At 37.9% G+C, this 20,894-nt stretch overlaps 1 protein-coding gene across 1 annotated transcript; it reads right to left on the reverse strand.

Moving 5' to 3' along the window:
• Positions 1 to 9,255: 9,255 nt before the first annotated feature.
• LOC108982426 lies at positions 9,256 to 9,690 on the reverse strand. Its single transcript, XM_018953801.1, has one exon. The coding sequence runs from the start codon at positions 9,688 to 9,690 to the stop codon at positions 9,256 to 9,258; it is 435 nt and encodes a 144-aa protein (XP_018809346.1).
• Positions 9,691 to 20,894: the final 11,204 nt, after the last annotated feature.

Here is a 20,894-nt window from a genome sequence, read left to right on the forward strand (position 1 = left end):
TTGCAGAGGAAATGTTCCTTGTGTCTTTTATATCGCAAGCAATAAAACAGTGCGTGTATATATACAATAATGAAAGAATATTCTAACTCTATCTATGAAAAGACAGTAATGCCCTTTTTATACAACTTAGCAAATGAAAGGTAAATAATTAACAGCATTACAGAAGAGAATGCCAGCAACAGATTTAGCAAGTTTCATGTGATCGCAACTTCCATTCCTTTATTGGTGTACAGCAGTGATTCATTGTAACGCCCCCATACTCAGGTGGGTTGGAGAATTACTACATGTCACTTATAAACATGTCTCCCAACACATTTAAAAAAAAATCTCCAAAAACTTCATAAGCAAAATCAATCTCATGTCTTCTAAATAAACACCTTAAAAACTCCGCAAAGTCGTTACTGCAACAATAATAAACCAAGATGTCCACAATCTCCCAGTAGTCATAACATACCAAATTGATAATTTCATAAGTCCTACTAAACCCAAAACATAATTAAATCTAAAACACATCAAATCTAAAAGACATCAGAATTCCTTCTTTTAACATCTTCTTCTCAACTTAATCATGCTCATCATTCTACTCTAGGTAGGTAGTTGGACTCTCAACATCATCTGAAAATATTATGAAGATAAGGGGGAATGAGTTATCAACAACTCAGTAAGCAGATGACATATGCTAGCATGCAAACATGAACATTTACAAAGTACAATATGCAGAACAAAATATTTTTCAAAGTTATCATGCAAAACAAAACATGTTTTCAAAAGTAACAGAACAATAGTTTTAAGACAAGTAAAAACCCATAGTACTTTGGCATAACATAAACTGAGTATCATCATCACATCAAAACAAAGCATCTCACAGAGCAGAGACAATGTTTCCCCCACGTGGTAGGGTTGTGCTAACTTAGGTGGCCAAACCAGACAGAGACAGAGGTGAAATTTTTCTTTTATTCTTCTTGGAGCCCCGAGTGTACACACAGGAAAGACCACAATAAAATCACTTTGTTTCCAAAGTGGGTGCACTCAGAGACAGAGAAGTTGCAACCAACTCAAACAGAGCAGAGTAGAGCATAACAGAGCAGAGCAGAGACAAAGTTAGATACAAAATCAGTACACCAAGCCAAAGGTTTTCAGATGTTATATCAAATAAAACAGAGTACCAAAACATAATCAGATCATTGTAACATACTGAAAACAAAAGTCAGAGCATATTTCTAAATAAATGCACAATTTTTCAGATTCCCAATATCGCTCTTTTTTTCATATTTCAGAGACCACATGACAGAATTTAGCTCATGTCTACACAATGCATGTCAAAAAATATTTTTTCTTTTCCACACAGATTTCATAAGTAATACAAATAAATGACCGAGGTTGGTTTTGTTTTCCCAAGTTCTCATTTCATCACAAAATATGTAAAATTTTCAAAAAGTCAACTTCAGTCTTAATAACTCGTATAAAGCCTAGCATAGGAATCCCGCTTATATGACTCCTGCAGCGTATTATCTATGCCTTGAATTCGACCTCTAATAATCTCGTCACCTATTGATAGAAAACAAAATATACACTAAGTGTTAAAAGGCCATTGACACAATTTCAATCCAAAATAATTAAAAATCATGATTCCAAGCCTCACTTCAGCAAAATAACCTAACTCAAACAGCTAAATAATAAACCAAACAGCTCACACTTCAATCCAAAATACCGTATTTCAATTTCAATAATGACCGATACATCCACCAAACCAAATTCAAACACACTTCGTCGCACGCAACTAGCCATAAAAACAGTCTTGACTGCCAATATCAACTCAGACCGTAACTTCTAACCCACAAGAAAATCACGTCAATTCAATAGTCTATATAAACACTCAAAACAGCCATCAACAACCCCGAACAGTTACAAAACTCCTCCCACACAACCACGTCCAACTCAACAGCCACCCTTTATAATTCTTCTTAAAAAACAACTCACCAACAGATTACAAAACCCTCAAGTTCAATTATAAAACAATAGAAATTTTCCAATGATCACAACAATATAAGCCACTAATTTACACCATGTAAAAATGTAAAATGGACACTCAGGTTACCTTACCTTCGTTCGACAGGGCTCGGCATCAACACCTCGGCAATGAGGTTAACCACTTTGCAGACGGGAGAGAACAAGAGAGAAACGAGAGTGGGTGAGCGTCTAAAGGGAAATCAAAGAGGGAAAAATTGCAGCAGCTCCACCTGGAAAATCAACGCAGGAAATGCATGAAACAGAGAAGAAAAGAAAAGAAAACTAAAAAGAGGGAAGGTGTCGACTTGTGAGAGAGAAAGGGAGATATACCTGAAGAAGAACATTGCGAGAGAGGGAGAGAAGAGACGAGTCTGAAGAGAGAAACACAAGATTTGAGGAGAATACTAACTACAAGGGAAGAAAACCTGCTATTTAGAGAGAATGGAATTAGAGGAGTATTTTTCGGTAACAATAGAGCAAAGGAAAAGGAAAATGGGGAAGCAGTCGGGCATGAAACTCGGACTCACCAAAACAGAAACCGACAAAGGGAAGAGAAGAATTGTGGGAGGGAAGGAAAGAATGGGTATTGGGTGAGCGAGGGACGGCTGGAAGAGAAACAAATAAAACCGAAAAGAGAAAGAGGGGGGGAGAAACAATCGAGAAGGAGACTAATGCAAATGAAAAGCTCACCCAAAACGGTGCCATATCAAGCTCTCCAAGAAAGGCTGGGCCTTGTTCACAGGACTGGGCCTCACATCACTGGGTCTTACATCCTCCTCTCCTTACAAAAATTTCGTCCTCAAAATTTGCTACAAGCTATAAAAATTCTCTTCGAACAAGTGAGGATACTTAGCTCTCATCTCTTCTTCGAATTCCCAAGATGCTTCAGTAATAGCATGATTATTCCACAACATTTTAACCAAATGGATAGTTCGAGTTCGTAACACTTGCTCTTTCCTGTCCAAAATCCGTATTGGTTACTCGGTGTAGGTCATATCCTCTTGAATCTGAATGGGTTCATGATCTGTAATGTGGGTGGGATCATGGATGTACTTCCTCATCATAGAAACATGAAACACGTTATGCACTCCCAAGAATGCCGGTGGTAGTGTCACCCTGTAAGCCACTGGTCCAATCTGATCAAGAATCTCAAACGGTCCAATATATATTGGGCTCAACTTACCCTTCCTTCCGAATCTTATAACTCCTTTCATCGGTGCTATCCTTAAAAATACCTTATCTCAAACCTCAAACTCTAATTGGCAGCGGCGTTTATCTGCATAACTCTTTTGTCGGCTTTGAGCTGCTTTCATTCTAGCCCGAATGGTATCTATCTTTTCTGTGGTCTGCTGAATAATCTCTGGCCCTAGAAGTTTCCTTTCACCTACTTCATCCCAATACAATGGAGATCTACACCTTCTGCCGTACAAAACCTCATAAGGTGCCATCCCAATGCTAGCCTGGAAACTATTATTATAAGCAAACTCAACCATTGGTAAATGTCGCATCCAAATTCCCTTAAAATCCATCACACACGTCCTCAACATGTCTTCTAAGATCTGAATAGTCCTTTTTGACTGCCCATCCGTCTGAGAATGAAAAGCAATACTGAAACTTAACTTAGTACCCATTGCCTCTTGTAAGCGAGGCAATGGGCAAAAAACTCAGCTACTGGTACTCCATTCAATCTCACTATCTCCCGCACATACAACTCAGCTAGTTTCTCTAGTTTATAAGAAACTTTAATGGGCAAAAAACGAGCAGTCTTCGTTAAGCAATCCACAATCACCCATATAGCATCTTGTCCACTTAAAGTCCTTGGTAGGCCTGTCACAAAGTCCATGGAAATATGCTCCCACTTCCGCTCTGGAATCTAGAGTGGCTGCAATAATCCTATAGGTCTCTGATGCTCCGCCTTCACTTGTTGGCAAGTTAGGCATTGTTCCACAAATTTAGCAATTTCTCTTTTCATACCATTTCACCAAAAAGACTCTCTCAAGTCCCGTTACATTTTGGTACTCCCTGGGTGAACTGTATACAAAGAATGGTGTGCTTATTCAAGAATTACCCTTTTTAGTTCATCATCAGCAGGTATGCATATTCTACCTCTAAACCTCAAAACTCCATCCTCGAAAATGCTAAAATCAGGTTTGTCCCCGTTCCCGACTTCTTCCACTAGCTTCACTAACCCTGAGTCCACTTTCTGAGCAGCTTTGATTCTATCTATCAAGGCAGGTTGAACTATCAAACTGGCCATGAAAGCATTTGTATCACTAGCGATGACCTCAATACCAGCTCTTTCTAAGTCCATTAACAACCTATGTTGAGTGGTAAGGGCTGCAACTGTCGGTCCCATTGACTTCCTACTTAGAGCGTTGGCTACAACATTAGCTTTGCCTGGGTGATAATTAATGGTGCAATCATAATTCTTGATCAATTCAAGCCATCTCCTTTGCATCATATTTAATTTCTTTTGGGTGAAGAAATATTTCAAACTCTTGTGATCCGTATTAATTTCGCATTTTTCCCCATACAGATAGTGTCTCCAAATCTTAAGTGCAAAAATGACTGCTGCGAGTTCCAGATCATGTGTGGGATAATTTTGCCCATACCATTTTAGTTGGCGTGAGGCGTAAGCTATAACATTCCCATGTTGCATCAGTATACACCCCAATCTAAGCCTTGATGCATCGCTATAGACCACAAATCCACCTCTAGCCATAGGGATTATTAACATTGGAGCTGTCACTAATCTCTGTTTCAACTCCTAGAAGCTTTCTTCATACTTTGCTGTCCATTCAAACTTATTATTTTTCCTGGTGAGTACAGTGAGAGGAACTGCTATCCTGGAGAAACTATCAATGAATCGACGGTAATAACCTGCCAATCCCAAGAAGCTTCTAAACTCATGAACATTCTTTGGTGCCGACCAATTAACCACTGCTTCCACTTTTCCCGGGTCCACTGAAATGCCATCTTTCGAAACTACATGCCCTAGAAAGGTGATTGAATCAAGCCAAAATTCACACTTATTCAATTTAGCAAACAACTTTTTTATCTCTAAGTGTCCCAAGTACCAACTTCAAATGTTCTTCATGCTCAGTCTTGCTTTTAGAGTATATCAGTATATCATCAATAAAAACAACCACAAACTTATCCAAAAATTCATGGAATACCCTGATCATCAAATCCATGAATACTGTTGGGGCATTAGTCAGGCCAAAAGGCATGACGAAAAACTCATAATGGCTATATCGGGTCTTGAAAGCCGTCTTAGCCACGTCTTCTGCCCCGTTCTTCAATTAATGGTAACCCGATCGAAGATCAATCTCTGAAAAATACCTTAGCACCCTGAAGCTGATCAAACAAATCTTCTATACAGGGTAGCGGATACTTATTCTTTATGATCACCCAATTAAGTTCCTTGTAATCCATACACATTCTCATCGATCCATCCTTCTTCTTCACAAAGACAACTGAAGCTCCCCAATGTGATACACTAGACCTGATGAAACCCTAGTCCAACAAATCTTGCAACTGCTCCTTGAGTTCCACTAATTCAGACGGCGCCATTCGATAAGGTGCTTTCGAAAGGGGTGATGTGCCTGAGACTAGTTCAATAGCAAACTCTAACTCCCACTCGAATGGAAGTCTAGATAAATCTTCTGGGAAAACCTCTGGATATTCACTCACAACAGGTATATGTTCTAACTTCAACTCCTCTTTTGGTGCTTCTACCACACAGACTAAGAATCCCTGACAACCATCACGTAACAAATTTCCAACCTGAATGTTAGATAACTAGGGAGGAAAAGGCCCTGACCAAGAGCAGCTTTGAGATAATGAAGCACTTTCTGTGCTACCAGGAGATAAGCATCAGTTGGAGTGGCCATGAACTGACTTAGAGTTTGAACACTAAAACTAATGTCAGGTAGAGATATAGTGAGATATAGAAGTTGACCAATCATGGGTCTATAAACACTTGGATCAGATAGTGGAATACCAGTAGACTGAGTCAATTTGAGATTTTGTTCCATGGGGACCGTAGCTGTGTGGCTGCCAAGATTGCCTGAGTCTGCTAAAATTTCCAGTGTATACTTACGTTGACAGAGATAAATTCCTTTGCAGGATCGGGCAATTTCAATGCTAAGAAAGTATCGTAGTTTGCCTAGGTCTTTAATTTTAAACTTGTTATGTAAAAGGGATTTCAAGGCATGGACAGAGTTGAGGTCATTGCTTGCCACTAGTATGTCATCGACACACACAAGGATGGCAACAAAGATGCCATGTGCTTCTCCGGTGAAAAGACTACAATCAGCCTTTGATTGGGAGAAGCCTGAGTCAATCAAAACAATGGAGAACTTAGAATACCATTGCCTTGATGCTTGCTTGAGGCCATATAAACTCTTGAGTAACTTGCAAACTTGGTTGGGAGAGCCTTTGGTGTAACCAGGAGGTTTTTTCATCAAATTGCTTAATGTAGATCCCCATGTAAGAAGGCATTATTTACATCAAATTGATGTAAATGCCAGCCTTTAACCGATGCAATTGCAAGAAGACATCTCACAGTGACCAGTTTTGCAACAAGAGAGAATGTCTCTTGATAGTCCACCCCTTCAAGTTGAGTGTAGCCTTTAGCTACTAACTGTGCCTTTAACCTTTCAACACTCCCATCAGAATTGTATTTGATCTTATTTATGTACTTCCAATCAATAGAAATTTTCCTGGGGTGTAAATCAGTGAGTTGCCAAGTATTGTTTGCCTCCAAGGCAGCCAGCTCAATATCCATTGCTTTGCACCATCCCGGGTCCCTAAGGGCTTGTTTGTAAGTCTTGGGTTCAATGTGTGAGAAGATGGTGGTTGAAAAAGCTTGATATGGTGATGAGAAAACATGATATGAAAGAGTGTTGTGCAGTGAGTAGGGCTCACCTAAAGAGGGTAGTAGTTGCTTGTTCAACTCTGGAATGGGTGCAGTTAGTGGAATCCTTTGGCAATGAAAATCCTGCAGGTACTGAGGGGCATTTCGAGTTCTAGTTTATCTGCGAGGAAGAATTGGAGAAAAGGTAGGGAGGGGTGGTGGATTGGGAGTAGCGGATGGTGGTGGTGAAGGGGAAATAGTGGGAGATGAAGGGGAATTAGGGGGAGGGGATTGAGAGCTGTCTGGAATGGTGGTGATAAATGGTTGTGGAGGTGATGAATTAGAACTGGTATAGAATGTGGCAGGTTTGAAAGAATAGGGGGTGGAGAAGATGGGAAAGTAGGAGAGGAAGAAGAATGAGTGAGATTGAATGGGAAGATGGATTCATGGAATTGGACATCTCGGGACAAAAACACTTGCCCAGTTTTTAGGTCAAGTAACTTGTATGCTTTAACACTAAAAGGATAGCATTCGAACACACATGCTTTGCCTCGAGGATCAAACTTTTTCCTCCCATGAGATAATGTAGAGACATAAGCAAGGCATCCGAAAACTTTTAAATGGCTGTACTTTGGTGGAGCATTGAGTAGGGTCTCATAAGGGGTTTTATTTTGTAAAAGAGGGGTGGGGGTTCGATTGATAAGATAGACTGCTATGAGAACACAGTCAGTCCAGAATTTGAGAGGAATGTGTGACTGAAATTTCAATGCTCGAGCCATATTCATGACGTGTTGGGGTTTTCTTTACACTCATATATTTTGTTGCGGAGTCTCCACACAACTCTTTTGATGTAAAATTCCTTTATTTTGAAAGAAATCTCTCATTTGGAACTCGGAGCCATTGTCACTCCTAAGGATCCTTACTTTAGATTTGAATTGTGTTTCAATTAAGTTGCAAAAGGAGACAATGCAAGACCTGATGTCTGATTTATTTTTAAGCATATAAACCCAAGTTGTCCGAGAGTAATCATCAAGATGGTGAGAAAATATCAAGATCCATCGCTTGCAACAGTAGAGTTTGGACCCCATATATCGCAGTGGATAATATTAAAGGCATGTAAAGAGGAATGTTGTGATGGTGAAAAAGGTAAACGATGTTGTTTTGCTAAAGAACAAACTGAATAAGGTATTTGATTATGGAATTTCAAATTGTTTCTTACAATGGGATCAGTAATTAAAGCTAATCTTGAAAAGGAAGTATGGCCAAGTCAATAATGCCATAAACCACTAATGAAATTTGCGTGAGTGGCAGAGGCATAGGTGGAAGGATATGTTTGAAGAAAACTTAGCAAAGCATCAACTAGAGATGAAGGTGACACTCGTATCCTGAGGAGATGATAAAGACCACCTCTAACTTCATCCATCCCTATCGTTGTCATAGATGTTAAGTCCTGGAGGAAACAAGAATTAGACATAAATATTGGGCTGTAGAAATTGTCTTGGGCAAGTTTCCTGGTAGAAAATAAGCTAAAATGAAATGAAGGAACACATAGGACATGATTTAGAACTAAATGGTGAAAAAGTCTTACTATACTGATATGAGTAACAGGGGCAGTTTCTCCATTAGGTAATTTGACTTGATAACAAATAGTGGTTGTTATGGATGTGAAAAGGGAGGTACAATAGATCATGTGATCTGTTGCATCTGTGTCAAGTATCCAAGGTGAGGTGTGTGGCTATGAAAAGTGATGTGTGTGAGTAGAAAGGCAAGTGGCCATACCAGAAACTCGTGAAAAGCTAACTTGGTTATTTGAGGGTGAAGGAGAGGGCTGAGCTACGGTTAGTGAGGCCATGGCTGAGCTGGTGTCCTTGGAATTCAAAAGAGCAATCAGTTGCTGGTACTGACTCTTGGTGAGAGCCATGGATTTCGTGGAGTCTTCATCATGGTCACTGTCTGGATGTGCTTGAGGATGAGTGACAGCTACTGCAATGTTTTTGGTTTTGCCATGGAGTTTATGTCCAAGAGGATAACCATGTAGTTTAAAGCATTTCTCAATGTTGTGACTAGTATGAGGAAATGTGTGCACTGTGGTGGATCAACATTACCTATTTTAAAACAAGTATCAATGGAATGGCCAGGGATTTTACAATGGGAATAATAAGGGTGATTGGTTTCTAGTTACTGAACTTGGCAGAGGTTTTGGATGAATTATATAAGGGTTTGGCCATCATAGCCATGGAGTCAGAGGGGTTGGGACTGGAAATCATTTGATGTTGACGTTCTTGTTGCTAAACCATAGAGAAAACACGGTTAAGAGGGGGTAACGGGTCAAGAAGCATAATCTGGTCTCTAATGTTAGAGTAAGATTCAAATAAGCCCATGAGGAACTAGATGACACAATCACGATCATATCGGTCATGGAGGATCTTCAGTTTGACACATTCACATTCAGGAATAGGGTCATACACAACAAGTTCATCCCATAGTCCTTTAAGATTACCAAAATAGATGCTAACAGAATCTTGATTTTGGGATAAAATAGCTAAATCTCGTTTGAGTTGGAAAATTTGAGGACCGTTTTGTTGAGTAAAACGATCTTGAAGTTCCAACAACAAAGTTTGAGAATCATCAACTAAAGCCAAGCTGGATTTCACAGAAGATCTTACAGAATTCTGCAACCAGAAGATAACTAAATCGTTGCATCTCTCCCAAGCCTTGAAAAGAGGATCTGATGGAGCAGTGGGTTTAAGCAATGTGCTATTGATGAACCCGAGTTTATTGTTCGCACAGAGTTCGGCTAATGGTACACGACCAGCTGACATAGTTATCAGCGGTTAGAAGGTTAGAAACCAGGGCAATAGCTGGATTATCACCATTCTCAATTCGGAATGGGTTGAAAGGGTCTGAGAAATTGAGGTATCGATTTGAGGAACATTTGTTATGAGAAGATTTGGAAGCATTTTCTTCATTAGTTTTTGCCATTGAGTCGTTGGTTCTTTAATACCATGTAAGAAAAGGAATTGGAAAAGGGAAAACACAGTGGAAGAAGAATTGTAGAAGAAATGTTCCTTGTGTCTTATATATCTCAAGCAATGAAACAGTGTGTGCATATACAATAATGAAAGAATATTCTAACTAACTCTATCTATGAAATGATAGTAATGCCCTTTATATACAACTCAGCAAATGAAAGGTAAATAATTAACATAATTACAAAAGAGAATTCCAGGAACAGATTTAGCAAGTTTCATGTGATCGCAACTTCCTTTCCTTTATTGGTGTGCTGCTGTGACTCATTCTCCAATAGGAGAAAAGATTTCAAGCTGGTATAATAAAAAAATCGATATTATAAAATAAAAATAAAAACAAAAAGACAAAAGACAAATTAAATGAGTACTGAATATATATATTACAAGAGATTTGATCTTTAGAGATGAAATTTTTTAGAGACGAATTAAATTTTATCCCTAAAAGTACTTATTTGGGATGAAATTTAAATTTCGTTTCAAAACATGGATGCAGTTTTTTATGCATTCGAACTAAACCTTCTGTGACAAAATAAATCATAAATTGAGTTTTAGTGGGAAGTTATAAATAAATCTAGCGAGGATGTTGCTAAGTAGTTTGAACGCTCTACTGGGTAAGATTATCCAGGTCCTCCTGCATGAGAGAAATGTGTCCATCAATCTCTTGCAGTAGAACCATAATAGGCGCAGTGATCCTCTCCATCTCTTGGAGCAAAAGTATGCGATGGTCCTCGAGCAGGGATCATATCTCTATGATAGGAGCCCCTGTAGCCAGTTGGAACATTAAGGCGAGCCTTCCGCAAGTGGCTCTCGCTCTTGCTAAAGGTGATCTTGTTAATGGGCCCAATATGTGGTTGTCTCCACTCAGTCATCAGCACATTAACCCTCAATTGGACTAGGAGGTTAAAGATTATCAATGCAAACGGTAGACTACCTTCAATCGGATACAGTGACTCAGATCGGATGCAAACGAGGAAATATAAAGGTAGATTAATCGGTTCTCCTCGTGCTATATGTAGTATAAATCGAGTTCGTTTAATGCCAAAGTCATTTTTGTGTTTCCTCGGATTAATATTATGGGAAACAATTAAATTCAACATTCAAAAAAATGTAATACAATCTACCTGTCTGATGACCTTGCTACCATCATATGGAGGAGCCGAATCATCATGCATCAACTGACAAATCTCATCGTTTGTGGGACCATCATCTGTTGGAGCCTCATCCTCGATGGCATCTCCACCATCTGTCCCCACAGCCAGTTGTTGTGCAGGGTATGCACCAATCTCGTGGGGGATCCCAAGAAAATCAGCAATAATGTCTGCTGAGATAGTAATACTTACTCCCCAAATGGTAAACGTGAAGGACTTCTCATTAGCCTCCATCTGTCCCATGGCCTGTTAAATTAAACTCACTAATCATGTCTGGATAGGCCACATCCTTGTAATGACAAATCGGGGCCCATCCTCTATAGTTGATAATAGAAAAGAGGCTTCGTCCATCCCACGAAAAATCACAGAAGTCATCTATAATGATCTCCCGCTCTACTAGAATCGGCATCCTCGTCTCATTAGCTTCACCACTGGCTTCGCCCTTTGATCTCCCACATTTTCTTCCCATATTTGCCATTAATTCACTAATCATAAAACCACAATGAATATAAATAAAATATAAATTTGTAATTATATTATATATATATATATAAATATTGTATGTTCGAATAGAAACAACTCCGTTCGAATAGGAAATAATCGGTTTGAACAAATCTTGCATCCTGTCCGAACGCTAAATAATATTGTTCGAACAGTAGCTCTAAGTGTTCGAACAACTTGTAACTATTCGAACAAAAACATAACTGGTTCGAACACCAACTAACTGTTCGAAAGAAAAAAAATATGTTGTCCGAACATATTTAAATAAAATGACCTTTGAACCTAATAAATGTTAAGTTTGAACAGAGAGTCAACATGTTCGAATGTATCGGCATCTCAATTTTGAATGTTCGAATGGGGTTCTTTCACGTTCAAATGCTAAAATGTAGTTTGGCAATTAAGCGTTCGAATAAGTTTGAATCTGTTCTAACGCAAACTTGCGAAACAAACCATGATTGAGTCAACTCAGAACCGAACGTGGAAACCAAGGATTCTTGAGATTCCTTGGTTTTAATCGGTCCAAATTAAGATGGAGTGAAGCCTAGACTTCACTCCATTTCTACGGCCAAAAGCTGTGTGTGTCGACAGGAAAACACCAAAAGGGGGTAGATTGGATTCAGAAACCGACCCTTTAAAAAATGCAATAACAAGCAAAAAAGCACTTAAATCAGTCTCATTTCCAGGGCCATACCTCTTAGACGACAGAAACTATGCTTTCTATGACAGAGTTAGTGGTGGTGATAGCGTACGACGGAGGATTGCGAATGGCTGAGGTGTATTCGAACTGATTTGAGTGGTCGTTCAGTATTCGAATTGGGTACTTGTATCGTCCAATGACGTTCGAACGGATGATATTACGTTCAAACACATTAAGACATTCATTTATTAAGTTCGAATAGAAACTATATGTTCGAACAAGATGGAACTCCGTTTGAACACTTTTCGAAGCGTTCGAACTATAAATGGAATTAATAATTTTAGAACATTCACTTGAGCGAACTCACAGGTTGGCCTCCCGCTCGATCTTACTGTCGAGAGGGTGTCAAACGAATTCACGGTATGAATTATTTTTGTTCGAATAGCCAAACTATTGTTCGAAATGTGTAATTAGTCGTTCGAACGGTTATGTTAAGTTCGAATATGTGAATTCATGAAATTTCTCATGACTATCCATGATCACAGTTTGTTCGAGCGTTTATATCACTACAACAGAATGTGTATTTTGTGATAGAGGAAACTGTCACAAAAAAATGGCAAACCGTCACTAAACATATTTGGTGACGGTTTGAAACCGTCACCATGACCGTCACGTAAAGTGCGTCACAGAAAACATTTGGTGACGGTTTACTGTTCAACCGTCACAAAAAATATTTTTAGTGACGGTTGGAAGTGTTCCGTTCGGTACAATGTTCGAACGTTCCTTTTTTGTGACGGTTATGAACTGTCACAGAAAATCACGTTCGGACGTACAATTAAACGTTCGGACGTTATACCCGACCCGATTGGCGTTCGAATGAGAGAAGTTGACGTTTGTTGTATATCGTTCGAACGTATCATATTTACGTTCGAATCTTAATGCGTCCGAACGTTAATTACAATAAACGTTCGAATATTTGTTCGAACGTAAACGTAAATGTTCAAACGTAGTGCGTTTAATGTTTGGACGTTATTTCGAATGTAAACGAAGGAGCGTCCGAATGCAAGTTCTTTGTTCGAACGTTAGTCGGTTTAACGTTCGAACGATTCAATTGTATTTACGTTCGAACGTTTGTTACAGTGTGAACTAACGTTCGAACGATTTTTATTTACATTCGAACGTACAGATCAGAAATACTAATTTCATAAAATTTAAAAACAAAATACCAATGGTATCATATTACATACCCAATTAAGAAGTAACAATGTCTTATAAAAGTACAAAATTAGATATTAAAACTAGTCAGAAATATTGATAAAATTTATTTCTTCTTTTTCCCTCGCCCACGGGGATTCTGTTGCAACGACATAACACGCCCCATTTGCACCATCATCTCTCGTTGCACTTGCTCTTGCACTTCACTGCGTATTCTTTCCTCCTGGTCTCTCTGTTGGTCCTGCAAACGCGTCTCTAAATGAGACTGTCGTTCTAAGAGAGACTCTAACTCTTGCTGTCTCGACCTCATATACTCATTCTCACGCTGTGCAGCTTCTAAATCTGCTGTAAGATTATTAATTTGTGAAGCCGATGAGGTTGAGGAGGATGAATATTTATGCTTGATAGATCGTCCCAAACCTCTTGCCATACTAGACTGCGGCCCGAGCACTTGGGTGAATATGTCTATGTCACTAGGAGAGGATTCCGCAGAAGTCGACTGCATCTCCAACATTTTGTTCTGCAATTTAAAAGGTAATGATCGTAAATAATTAATAACGTATTAAAAGAAATAGAAATAAGAAATAAACTATTAAAATGTTCTATAAAAAATTTATTTAACAAAATTAACACTGCTTACATAATTATCTGCAGCGACAGGATCCATCCACTCACTATGCTCATTAGTGTGAGCAGCAGCATAGACATGAACGAGGGAAAAGTTTTTAGGATCATCACGTTTCTAACAAAGCGACAATATTAGCAATTTTAAAAAGATAATGTTAGTACTTATCAGAAAGAATATCAGGAAAATAAATAAATTCTATAATTTTTTAATTACCATTTTTTCAACAAGACGGTGGAATGACCTTGAACCGGCACGATGGTGGACAGTCAGAACGGATCTATTCTGTGCATTTGTAGAACTCAAGTGCTACAAAATATATTAAAAATGTTAATTGTAATATGTATACATATAATGGATAAAACGAATATGAATGTAAATAATTTAAAGATATAAATGTAAAATACCTGATAATCTGGAGATGCGAAAAGATCACAACACTTTCTCCAATCATCTAACTTCATCTGCTGAAAAGGAGACTGCGCAGCCTCTTCCAACATCTCAAACTTCTTGAAGTGGTCATGACATCGTCCTTTGTGACGTCGGAATAGTGTAGCCATCAACTCATTCACAGTTCTCAAATCCTCGCTACGGCTAAAGTCGAGGTCGAATTCATCCTAACAAGGGAATCAGGTAAAAAATATAATATATTAACCTAAGTGAAAAAAATGTACTGAAAAGTAAACTCACCAGCACACGACTTCGAATGTGCTCCTTAATCTCATTCGGAACATCTCGCCATGAGCGCACATAAAATGGAGCATAAGCTCGAACTACTGCGCCAATATAGGAGGAAAGCGCTGCTGCACTATCATCCACTCCTCCAGTGGAATTATCAGGAATTGTGACCTTCAGTTTACCGTGCCTTCTATTTTTTTCAAGAGAGATTCCACGTGTATAGCCACGACCGCGATGTGCAGATGCATCAACTACATGATAATAATAGATATACTATAATTATAATTATATAGTTATTGAGAAAAAATTATTAACTATATATATAATTATTCCTTACTGGTAGGTGTCGACTGGCCGTTGTTCTCTTCTGTGTTAGCTTGATCTTCAGGAACGGATTCCTCGAGTGGGGAGTCCTCAATGGATTCAGGACTTGGACTTGGCGGAGGCACATTTCTTCGTTGTCGTTTTGGCGGCATTCTTTAAAATAATTAATTATATCAAAGAAAATTAATCAGAAGAAATTATGAAAATTTAAGATATTTTATAGTCACCTATATAAATAAAATATTTAGTACTTTTACTCTTCAGATGAATTTTCCATAGTTGTTTCAGAATCTCCATCAATAACATCTTCATCATCATTATCCACCTCCTGCCCGGATTCTGATTCGTATTCATCTTCTGACTCGTCTTCTTCATCTTCCTCCAAACTGACCTGAATTGAATGATCATTTAATACAGACGGGTCGAGATGTACGGGTGGGACATCATCTCTACACAAGGGGAGCAACTCGAGTGCACCGAGGTCAACAAACAAGTTAATACCCTCTCCATCTTCCTGGTATGCCTCAACAATCGGATTGTCATCTTCATTTCCACTATTCTCGTAATCTGCACTCGTTCCTGCTTCATATATATTTCGAGGAACAAATTTTTGTACAACTCGCCAAGTTATCTCCCCACTATCTTCATCAGCACTTTTCATTGGATCAATCAAGTAATAGACTTGGGTAGCTTGACAAGCCAATACGAATGGATCATCTTCGTACCATTTAGATGCAGCATTGACACTCGTAAAGTGATTATCCCTATGTATCGAAACCCGACCACCGCCTAGATCCCACCAATCACATTTGAAGACATATGTTACAGACCCACCCAGATATTTCAATCCGATAATATCACGTATGACACCATAATAGTCAATATCATCTGTTCCATGACTCCCCTCGACCAACACACCACAGTTTTGAGTCTTTCTATTACGTTCACGGTCCAAAGTATAGAATCTATAACCTCGAACCGTGCATGCAGTATATCGAAGTGCTCTATTTAAGGGACCACGGGCCAATGCATACAATTCAGAAGAAATTGATCCGGGATCACGAGCACTTTGTTCCAAAATCTAAAAATTGAAATAGTATATATTTATTATTTTATTATCCAGAGTTAAAAATTTCACAATATAACATATATATAATTTTAGTTCATACACGTTCTTCAAACCATCCGGGAAATTCTTCCTCGTGTCTTGCCTCTATATTTTCTACGCCTTCCGTTCTAAGTTTGTCCATGTGGTTACTGTTATAACATATTGCAAAAGAAGTATATTTTGAGCACAACAATTCTAATTAATTTAAAGAAAACTATAATTATTCAAATAAATTAAATGACATACCTAAGATAATCATCAATCTCTCGGCAGTTATTTAGCACATACCACCGAACCTTACCCAACTCTCCATCAATTAAATCGTAACCTGCTTGTGCACCCAAGGGTCGTACATTCTGGGAAAACACTGATAGCTCACGAGGAGGCGGAGTAGCAAGATCAGCATTTCGCTCTTGACGACTAAATCGTGTCTCAACACCACGAAGATATAGAGAGCAAAATGTTAACCATTTATCGTGTATATAAGCCTCTGCTATTGAACCCTCAGCTTTGGCTTTATTCCCAATAGTGCGCTTCAATCGACACAAATATCTTTCAACTGGATACATCCAACGGAACTGCACCGGTCCACCTAGAAGTACCTCTCGCGGTAAATGTATTGCTAAATGGACCATGACATCAAAAAATGATGGTGGAAAGATCTGCTCGAATTTACATAGTATAGTAGCAATGTCTTCTTCCAATTTCGACAACACATCTCGATTTACTACCTAAGCGCACAAATCCTTCAAAAACATACAGAGTTCAGATAGTACATTAGATGTCAGCTTCCCACGAATTCCCACAGGTAATAACTTCTGCAAAAATACGTGACAATCATGACTTTTCAATCCATTGATTTTCCAATCATCAGGACTCACGCATCTACCAATATTTGAAGCATAACCATCTGGCAACTTCACACCTTGCAACCATTTACATAAATCAATCCTCTCCTCCCTCGTCATCGTAAAACATGCATGCGGCATGACCACCCTGTTGCCTTCCACCCGCAAATGCAGATTATATTTAATTCTCATTCTCTCAAGATCTTTCCTCGTCTTGATCGTGTCTTTCGTCTTTTTGTTAATACTCATCAATGTACCCAGTATATTATCACAAATATTCTTCTCTATGTGCATTACATCCAAACTATGTCGCAACTTGCATGACGACCAATATGGCAAATAAAAAAAAATACTACGCTTTGTCCAATTCAATTCTAATACAGCTCGTTTTCTCTTGTTCTTTCCCCGACCTTTGCCAAAATTGTTCGCTCTAACATGTTGCAGTTGTTCCACTATCTCTTCTCCAGACAACTCTTTTGGTGCAATCCTATCCTCTACTCTCCCATCAAACTTGGCACATTCTCTTCCCCATGCATGATTTGCTGGTAAATAACGTCGATGACACATGAAACACAACTTCTGAGAAAATTTTAGCCACTCACTAGCAGTTTCTTTATTACACGTCGGACACGCTAACTTCCCTTTTGTACTCCAGCCGGAAAGATTCCCATACGCCGGAAAATCATTTATGGTCCACATTACCGCAGCATGCATCTGAAAAGATGTCAACTTAGATGCATCATAAGTTCTAACCCCTGTTTCCCATAACTCTTTCAGCTCTTCAATCAACGGCTGCATGAATACGTCAATATCATTCCCAGGTGATCTAGGGCCAGGGATGAGTAAAGTTAACAAAAAGTTTGGCGCCTTCATGCACCTCCATGGTGGAAGATTGTACGGAATCAATACAACGGGCCAAGTGCTATAACTTGTACTCATATTCCCAAAACGGTTGAATCCATCGGTTGTGAGTCCCAGGCGCACGTTCCGAGCTTCTAACCCGAACTCTGGATACTGATTATCGAAAGACTGCCACGCAAGTGAATCAGCTGGATGCCTCATATACCCGTCATTTTTAACTCTTTTCTCCTCGTGCCACCTCATATCATGAGCTGTTTTCTTACACATATATAGTCTTTGCAACCTAGGTTTCAAGGGAAAATACCGCAACACCTTAACCGGCACGTTTTTCTTACCTTTCCACCTTGACTCTCCACATACAGGACATGCTTGTATCTCCTCGTTCTCCTTCCAGAACAATACACAATCATTCTTGCATGCATGTATGGACTTGTACTCAAATCCTAATCCCTTTCTCAACTGTTTCGCTTCATAAAAGTTCTTAGGCAATGCAGATCCTTTGGGAAGCACCTCGTTAAATAAGTCCAATACCATGTTTATTGCTTTCGTCGACATCCCACACAATGATTTTATGTGAAGCAACCGCACAATAAACGACATTTTGGAATGTTTTGTACAACCTGGGTAAAGCTCGCGCTTTGCATCTTCCCACAATGAAGGAAAATTTTCACAATCAGTCCCTGATCCACCACTTGAGGCATTGTCATTAACCTCATCCATAAACATCCCAGCTCCAATGTCACCCAACATCTCCTCCATCTCATCATGCTCATAATCATCATCCATGTGCCGTAAATAATTGTGATGATCGACCAATACATCTGCTGACCCTTCATACAGCTCACCATGCAGTACCCATCGCGTATACCCCAGATCCATACTGTTCACAAATATATGACGCTCTACTTCATCCAATCCTATCGCACACAAATTTTTACATCCTCGACATGGACACTTAATGTAACCACGACTATCAGCAGAGGCCCGTGCAAAATCAATGAAAGTTCTTACTCCACATGCATAGGGTACGTAATCCTTTCCAAGTCTATCGTCCAGACGCATCCAATTTTTGTCCATTTCTAAAAACATCCAGATATTAATAACACGTATATTGAAAATTCACATGCATGTCTTGCCTCCAATTCTCATTACTTTTTTGATAAGATAGTTGGTCCTATCCCATTCGAGATTATATTCTCCATATTACACAAATCTCGTCACTCTACTAATTTCCACGTTAGTAGAAATTCCGGCAGCACCTCCCCATAATTCTCCAAGTATACATGTTCAAATATCGGGATTGTGACCCTACGAACTGTATACCCGAAGAACAATAGAAGAAGATACCGAAACTTCATATTAAATGTGGAAAGTAGCGAGTAACAAAAATGTGTAATACAGATATTATAATCTCAAACTGTCCACATTGGACAATTCAGGAATCAGTGGACACATAAATGTACACTGATTCCCGAACGGGTCTAAGGGTATTTATGCAATGTCACACGCATCTAGCAAAAAATCATACTAACAATGTCTCCATGTTGTTTACATTAACAATGTCACCTTCAAGTAGTGTTATATTGTTAAATTAAAGAGAGATGGAAGATAATTATGTGACCCTAAGTTTCGTGCCTTGTACACAACGAGGGAGAATTATCTTGAAAAAATGTTTAAATTTTAGTCTAATTACTTAACCGTCACAAACTGTCCGACCTTGACAACTCTCAAGGCCGGAAAGACTATGACAGTCAAGCAATTAAATTAAAATTTCAACATTTCTTCAAGATAATATTTCCTCGTTGTGTACAAGATCATCATTCTTAAAGTATAATTTTAATTGATATACTTAATTTCAAAAGTTATACTATAATTTTAATTATTATAATTCGTAAATAGTTACTTTTATGCTTGTTATTACTTATATATTAATTATTATTATAAATATTTAATTATCATACTTAAATTTCAATGGTTATACAATAATTTTAATTATTATAATTCTTAAAGAGTTACTTTTATGCTTGTTATTACTTATATATTAATTATTATTATAAATATTTAATTATCATACTTAAATTTCAATGGTTATACAATAATTTTAATTATTATAATTCTTAAAGAGTTACTTTTATGCTTGTTATTACTTATATATTAATTATTATTATAAATATTTAATTATCATACTTAAATTTCAATGGTTATATAATAATTTTAATTATTATAATTCTTAAAGAGTTACTTTTATGCTTGTTATTACTTATATATTAATTATTATTATAAATATTTAATTATTATACTTAAATACTATTATCACAATATATCAAATCCATATCACAACATATAAAAGTGATAACTCACAATATATTCACAAAATAACATGCCACATGTATTAACATATTTCTAAACTTGAATAAGCAATAAACATGTATTAACAAAGCCTAATGACAATATATTTTTAATAATAAACACAATATTTAAAATTTATATCACAACATATTTAGAATAACTCACAAACTATTTACAAACTATACAAACAATAATCACAATATGATAAAGAGTAAGCATCAAATCACAACAACATATTGATAAAGTTTAGAAATATACCTAGCACTCACAATATCCTCTTACAAATCAAAATCTTCAAACTTCCAAAAACAAGCAATCCTTCAAAAAAATACAACACAAACTTATTAGAAATATTCTATAACAAAAACACATTCTATAAATATCATAAAATTTAAATAAAGACACGAAATTCGAATATTATCTTACCAAAACTCAACTCTCTCTCACTCTCTAACTCAACTCTCTCTCTCTCTCTCTCTCTCTCTCTCTCTCTCTTTCTGTTGCGCGCACGGGAGAAGAAGAAATAATGGGCATCCTCCCGTGCGCGTACTGATTAAGTTCTAAAATTATTAGTTTAAACGTTCGAACGTTAACTTCAAACGTCCGAACGTTAATTCTAAAATTATTCCCGCCCAGAACGTTCGGACGTTTAAAATACACGTTCGAACGTACCCTTCTTATGATATAACATGAAATCTAACGG

Source organism: Juglans regia, chromosome 6 (assembly GCF_001411555.2).
Source record: "Juglans regia cultivar Chandler chromosome 6, Walnut 2.0, whole genome shotgun sequence".
NCBI classification, from domain to species: Eukaryota; Viridiplantae; Streptophyta; class Magnoliopsida; order Fagales; family Juglandaceae; genus Juglans; species Juglans regia.